Source organism: Lissotriton helveticus, chromosome 3_1 (assembly GCF_964261635.1).
Source record: "Lissotriton helveticus chromosome 3_1, aLisHel1.1, whole genome shotgun sequence".
Lineage (NCBI taxonomy): Eukaryota > Metazoa > Chordata > Amphibia > Caudata > Salamandridae > Lissotriton > Lissotriton helveticus.
In genome coordinates, this window is record NC_136061.1 from 579,744,656 (window position 1) to 579,752,332 (window position 7,677).

The 7,677-nt window shown below is 43.0% G+C and overlaps 1 protein-coding gene across 1 annotated transcript in view; it reads right to left on the bottom strand.

Annotated features, from left to right (window-relative positions):
* Nucleotides 1-7,134, bottom strand: part of UBE2G2 (ubiquitin conjugating enzyme E2 G2) — a 359,465-nt gene extending 352,331 nt beyond the window's left edge. Inside the window, exon 1 of the mRNA XM_078680545.1 lies at nt 6,972-7,134. Within this exon, the coding sequence (XP_078536671.1) occupies nt 6,972-7,014 (43 nt within the window). The 5' untranslated portion in view covers nt 7,015-7,134. The remainder of the gene's footprint in view (nt 1-6,971) is intronic.
* Between the last annotated feature and the right edge of the window lie 543 nt (nt 7,135-7,677).

Here is a 7,677-nt window from a genome sequence, read left to right on the forward strand (position 1 = left end):
CGGTATTCTGATGGACTTCCTTATTGCAATAATCACATTGAATAATTTCATACGATTAGGGTATTTATTAAACCTTTTTTCTTTTTAGTAGCTTTTTATCTTTTCAAAATGATATACATTAAGAAGGACGTAGCTGCAAAAAGACTTCTAATCCTTCTGGTCCAACACATATCACACTAATTCCGCTATTTACACCTATTCACTTATTTTTACAACATTTACCACAATACATAGTGCATACATATGACGTCTGTGCAACCACCAAGACTTCAAAATGGTGGCAGTCTCGTTGGATACACAGAAGTGCATTACTTAAGGCCTCATTAGGAACAGCTGGAAGCATTCCTAATGGGTTGACTTGACGTTTTAGGCTTTTTTTCTGAATTTGGCTGAAAATTGGACAAAAGGTGAAATGTGAAAGTAAATGCTTCTGGAGAAGAGGAAGAAGAGGTGGTGCCAAAAAGCACCTATTATCGGGGACATCCAGAGTATAATTAGGGAGACAGTCTCTACTGCCTTTAAAGTGAGAGAAGGGTCTTCTCTTACAAAGCACCCATGTATTGAGGCTCCTGACCCATAGCTAGAGGAAGAGGAGGTCAAGAGGAGATTTATTCAAGACATAGAGTTGAAGGTGGTTTTACAACAACTCTGAGAAAGTTTGGCCTTTCCAGAGGTTGAGTTTGAAAAGGAAAATGTCTTGCCCCAGTATCAAATAAGCATTGGCATAGCCAATAGGTCTCGCCTTTGGAACCTTATAAGTATTTAGTTATGCAGTACAATATCCTTGGTGCAACAACATCAACTATTGCATGTCTAAACACTTATAAGGTTCCAAAGGCGAGACCTCTTGGCTATGCCAATGCTTGTTTAAAATGGCTTCTTTTTCTTAAGTTTCAAGTTCCAATTGTGTTATTAGCCCTTCCTATTTCTATAGGCACATAATCCGGGGGGCTCAGTCCCTGACCACGCTGGTGCCAGTGTTCCTATAGATTCCAGATCCTAGAGCAGGAAGCTCCATAAAAGGCACATAGTTAGCCTTTGCTCACGTCAGAGTCACTTCCTGCTCAGATCACTAAAGCGTGGAAAAGCTTTGAATGCAAAACAGAATTCCTTAGCAAATATATTCAGCCCCACACACAGTCTTTTATCCCTGCGAGGTCTTTAGATCACATTCACAGTAGCAAAACGCTTTGAAGGTTTAGTTTTAAGCAGAAGACAACTTGATGCAACACATGGGGCGGGCTCAGGGCCAGATTTCAGGGCTGCATTCGGAAGGGTGATCCGCAAATGCATAGCAAACTAAAGAGTGCTTTGGGGCCGTGCCAGCCCACAAAACAGAGGCTTCAAACTTGGCCTTCACAATTCCCCCTGTTACATGATTAAATAAAAACCTGCAAGACAAAAGGTGGCTGCCAGCAGCGTAATGCAGACCCTGCAGTCTGTGTGTTGCCTTCAAGGGCCCCCCTATAATTCAAACACAAATCTGGTGTCAGTGGTCTGTGCTGCTTCCCTCTTCCCGAAACATCTGATATACCCGAGTTTTCTATACCAGCCTCATGCTCCGTATGCTAATAATATAGTCAGCAATCAGCAAGTCTGTGCTGTGGAATGTGTATTCTCTAAAAATACATTTGGAATACATTTCTTCTAAGTGGTTCCTTAAATCTAACCTTCAAGAAATGGGTGCCGTACTTGCATAACTAAAGCTGTCGCTGGGGTGAAATGCGTTGCCGCTGACAACAGCTGTTGATCATTTCATCAGGCCAGGCAGACAGTCAAGCACTCCTCTGGTCACTCCTCTGGTCACACCCAGGACATGAAGCAACATTCCTCTGCAGAGCAGGCCTGCCTGTGCGGCCTGGCGCTTGCCATGATTGGTTTTAGTGCTAAGGGGCCTCCAGCGACAACAGGCATCTCCTTTTCAAAAGCACTGAACTTCTAACCACCTTAAATAAGTCACAGCAGAAACAAAAGGAAGTGGATATACGTCTTCATCAAAGTGATAAATCACCACCACCTACATTTATCCGTGAAACCTAACTCACAGAAATAACGAGGGTCACCAAAGGTGGAAAGCAGCTGGCAAGTGAATAACAAATCCATAGGTATTCCATCAAAACAATGGATTGGGCACGAAATTATGAGAGGGCTTCATACAAAAACACCTGAATAATGTACAAAAATGGTCAGTAATAGAACAAACAATACAAGAAATATTTAAATGTACACAAGAAATTAAAGGTGCACAAGAGCGCTTTTGAAAATTGGAGTTGCAGGGCCCGAAAAACAAAATAGAAAAAAATTTATTTATTGTTTATTTTTACAAACGGGGAGGGATAAACGGGGTGAATAACAAAGCATCAAAAACCGGATGGGGAAGCAGTGAGAAGCACGTAATGGCCAGGTTGGGATCGGCGGGCACAACACAGAGCGTGCAGAGAGGGGTATGGTGTTTGAGTTGGAAAGTAGCACGAAGCGAGCACGAAAACACAGCATACCCATGGAGTGCTAAAAGAAACAAGTGGGAGAGGAGGGGGAAGTGCTAGGAACAGGCGCCCTTGGAATGCCTGTGCGCCGCATGTGCCAATAGACTTTTCTTATCTGCTTCTTAAATAAACAAGCAGATAAGAAAAGTCTATTGGCACAAGATGGAGTTGGACTGTACACAGTCCGTACGGACACGCGCATGCTGTCTGCTATGGACAAATGGCAAGAGCAGCCATGTTTGTTCATGCAAACGCGTGCACGAAAGCCCTCAGCAGAATCAATTCCAAAAGGTACTCGCAATAGCAAGAGCAGCGCATGCGCTGCTTTCGCTAGGCTAGACTTAAAAAAAGGAACCTGAATCCCTGCCTGTCCATGGGGGCAGTTAGAAAGGCCATTATGGATGAATGGAGGGGACAGATAAGCATACCTTCCTGTGCTATTTTAACAGGGAGATATCTAATTCAAGGCTTCATATAGGAGCCTTCTTCGGGGGTCAAGGTGGACTCCTTGTTAGTTAGGTTATCTTCTCAAGAAATAAATATATCAGAGGACAAATCACATTTAATATTAGTGCATAATAGAGTGGATTTAGCAGTTAAAAGTGCTTATGCTGAGGCAAATGTTGCAGTCCGTGCTGCAACATATAGGAATACAGTACAATCCTTGCTGAAGGAATTACCAAAGATTGTCAAAACAGGTTGACTTTGGGGGAGATTTTGTTAACCACAATGTCTATAATGGAACAGCAAAGACAATAATTGTTGGATATCTCGTATGATTCACTTGGAGCTGCGACAGCTGGGTTGGTGGTGGTTGCGAGAAGGCAAATGTGGATGATGGCTTGGAAGGCTGATGCCTCTTAAAATACTTTAAATCAACTTCCTTTTCCGTGCTCAAAGCTGTTTGCATCACAGTTAGAGACCAGAAAATCAGGGTAAAAATGTATGATTCCTGTGAAACCTCTGTCTAAGGAACATTGTTTTGCCTCGACAAGAGCTTTTGGTTTGTATTTATAGCCAAACGGGAACCAGACCTTACAGGAAGCAGATGAGGCAGGGGAAATTCTTGTGGAGAGAAGTCTCAAACACAACCTACTGTAGCATCCACTGCAACTCCACTCCTGCCTAACGCACGACTATACTGCTTGGGAACATCAGTGGCTGATTAGAGGGAGATTGCACTATTTTTTAGAGGCATGGACATTGTCCATATCTGAAAAGTGGATCTTGGACATCATATGTCCGGGATATCAGATATTCAGGTTATCCGTGGGGGGTGGAGGGGAGCTGTTACTACTCTTCCAAGAAATCCACAAAAAAGTAGGCCACTTTTGGACGAGATCCAGTAGTTGCTCGAGAAAATGGCAACTGTTAACATTCTCAAAGTTGCAACAGGGAATCTATTCAATCCGGTTTCTGGTCCAGAAGGTCTTGGGAGAGTACAGGTCCGTGTTATACTTAAAGGTTGTCAACAGCCACATTGCCCACATTAGATTCAAAATAATGTGACTTCGGAGAATCTTGCTTTACTTCATGAAAGGAGATTTCCTTGGGTATTTGGGCCTGCTAGATGCATATCTACATGTGTGAATTCACTAGGATCCCAAAAATTACTGAGGGCTTGTGTCGAGCCTCCACACTTCCAATTTAGGGAGCTACCTTTGAACTTGCGACTTCTCTAAGAGTGTTTAGCAAGGTGTTAGTGCCTTTAGGTAGGTGTGATCCACGCAAGAGAGATTCATGACTTCCCATATTTAGATGACTAGTTGGCATCTTCTTCTTCCTTTAAGGTGGTTCAACATGTGGAAGAAGTATGCGACCAAATGAAAGATCGTGGATTTCTATTTAACCTTAAGAAATCCAATCTGGTGCCTACACAGGATCCTCAGTTTATAGACACTTGGTTGAGAACAGACTTGAGGAGGCATGACTTCTGGAGTTGAGGAAGGACAAATTGATGGAGGGCATTTAATTTCTTCTGTTAATGTCAACTCCAACGGCCAGCCACAGTGTACAAGTCAACACAGACAGCAAAGTAGTCCAAGCGGCGTACATAAATTACTGGGGCGGAGGGGGGAGTTATCACAGGTGCTGAATTTGGCCACACTAGCTCTAAAGTATGACTATAGAGCATTAAGAAACCTACTCTTGCAACTATTGATACCTTTAGTTTCATGACAACTAAGAAAGTTCCTTTTGAAAATACCAGTGATTCACTTACCAGTCCCTTCTTGGGCTTTGCCCACGGTTTTGAAGGGGGAACCTTTTGAACAACTGGATTAGGTGTTTTTTTTACCTACAAGGTTCTATTTTTGGTGGCTATTTCTACAGGCAGAATAATGGAGAATGTGGGTACTCTACTGAGTTTTGAGACTTTTCTAAGATTTTACCCTAACATGGTAGTGTTACGCCCAAATCCAGAGTTTTCCCCAGAGGTGCCTTCAGGTTTCCTCTGATTTCGTTCTACTGAAGTATTGTCCAGACTTTTCTTCACCTGAGGATGAATTACTCCACACGCTGATGTGAGCAGCGCACTGGGAATGTAGTTAATTAGAACAAAACATTTTGGTAAAAATATTTTCCATTTGTGGCAACTGCTGCCTCAAGTAGAGGCTTGCGGCTGACAATGACAACATTTGGTATATGACCGATGTGGGCCCCTGGATAATACTGATGATGTTTTGTAATATTTCTTATGTGGATTTCACTGCTGCTCTGTGAAATGTTGATGCAATTGTCTAATGTCGATCTGCAATTGTCCTTAATGGGTCTTTGTCCATTGCTGCTGTCTTTATTTTCAGATATTTGCAATGCCTACTGTCACCATAGTTCTCTTTGCTTACTTGTTCTATAAAAATATATTTTTTAATTGGTATATGAATGAAGCAAGCCATCAAACTGGCATATGAGAGACACGGAGGGCCCCTTTCAATTCAGGTGCAGGGGAGGTTAAAAAGAGTTGTGTCATCTTCTTAGGGTCTTTTAAAGAAATCGATGATGGGCATATGCAACGCTACAACTTGGTCTACACCCCATATATTTATGAAACATACAGGCTGCAGTTGGGTGATGTTTCTTGTATGTTTGTCTCATATGTATTAGATATAGTATCACAATGAAATAAGCGAATAAACTTCAATTAAGTTCTGGGCTACATTTGAAGTTATACTCTGCAGTCCTTGAAACCAAATTGTATACTTTGGTTTCAGCACAACCTGTAAGGACTGGTGCAAGGAAGATAGACGAGGAGATAATAGCCAAGTTACTTACAGATAGTCTCATAGCTCTAAGTGCTAGCCTCCCTCGCCACAATCCAAGTTTCCATTCAATTTTGTGAGTTTTGACTTCGGAGGATATATAGCTCAGTCACGCCAAGTGCCACGCTTTATTGTTTCTCTGTTGCCTGCCCAGAAACAGGTGTCGCACCTAGGCAGAGGGCTGTGCCTTGCTACTACTAAGTGTGGCTGACATTATACTGTTCACGAAAAGTTGTCACTCATAGTCGTTGACTGTCACTCATAATTACACTGAAATTATGAAAATGTCACCCATAAGCAATCTGAAACTTGGCAGCTATGTGTTACAATCCAATGGAATTCCAAATAGGTAGCCATGAATTAGGTTATAAGTAAGACGTTTATTTAGTTACAGGTTTATTTGGTAAGTAGAAGATAACGGACTTCAGCCCCACCAGGAGCAGCATCCTTGCTGCTCAACCCACACACTCCAACTGTCTCTGTTACCCACACCAGGCACTCCAGCATTCCACTACCTCATCAAGCGTTCCAACATTCCACAAACACACCACATCCATACTGGCTGAGCAGCAGGGAACAGGTAACTAATGGAAAGGATGCATAATGAGAATACAAGTCACGACACTAAAATAGCTTGGGAGCACGTGATGTAGGAGATCGTGGGTTTCTGCTTTTGGGGGTGGTCTCCTGGCAGTGGGATTTATCTTGGGGTGTGAAGCGTTGCCTTTTGCTTAGGAAAACTACAGTTAGCAGTTGCTCAACCTTTAAGGACTCGGAGTCATGAACATTACTGCCAAGTAACGGGGCAATGTATCATAATGTTAGTATCCAATTTTTCTGGAATCGTTTGTCAGAGCTCTCAAACTGCGCTGTTGAGATTAAGGTAATTTGTGACAATTCTTTTTTTGTTGTTTTGCGTTCTAATACGTGTACGCTTTCCCATTAGAAACATAAGTCCTGGAAAGAAACGTCACAACTCCAAAACGTCAAAACAGTTTACTTCACTACATGGCCATCAACGCTAGCTGCAAAGAGCCTTATTTCTACAACTTTCGTTCCGAGATTTGCTGCATAAAAATCCAGCTGTTTCTATCACAACACTTGGTCCTCTTTCTGCTTCAATGTCGCGTCATCATTTGTAAACATTCTGTCCTCTTTCTGTATCCATGCCCCTCCCTGAAATAACGAGCAAACGCCCTTGTCGGACCCCGTCCTCTCGCACACTCACGCTTGTACTCCGCCATCAGCCTCTTGAGCGCGGTCCCGGCCATGATCGCAGCCAGTAGCGAGGGAGGACGTAGCAGCGGATGAACTGCCGCGCTTGAGATTACCCTCGTCCCTTCCAGTCGCTTGAAATAATGTGCACTTCCGGTGAAGTACCCGATTTCACCTTCGTCACTTCCAGGTCATGGGTAGAACCTGGATGGACATTAAAAGGCTGCGCGTGTAGAGTTAATCATTTAATCAAGAAGTCTCTATTTAAATAGAATGATAGAACAGTAATGAGTGGCGTGAGCATCTGGCAGCGGCTTAGCGGACGTTTCGTAAATTCCCCTCGAAGTCCTTGTATGGAGCTTTGAAATAATGTCTTGACACTTGACCTTCATTTTACAACTTCTAGTTCGTATAACAACCAATCCCACTAATGAAGATCTTGCGAGAGTCGTTTGTGAGTGAGTGGTACTGATAGTAGGTGAGAGCAGTGCTTTAAATGGGAAAAAATAAGTGCAGGTACTCATTAAAATAGAGGTGTGGCAAGTGGGCGGAGGCAGGGGTGTGGGTAAGGTTCAATATATGCCTCCCTTTCATGAGTACCAGTACTCCCCTCACAGTATAGAAGTGCAGTACTTCTAGTGATGAAAATAAGAAGTGCTGGTACTCGGTACCAGTGAGTGCTGGCCCATTTAACACCTTGGCTGTGGCGAGAATCACAA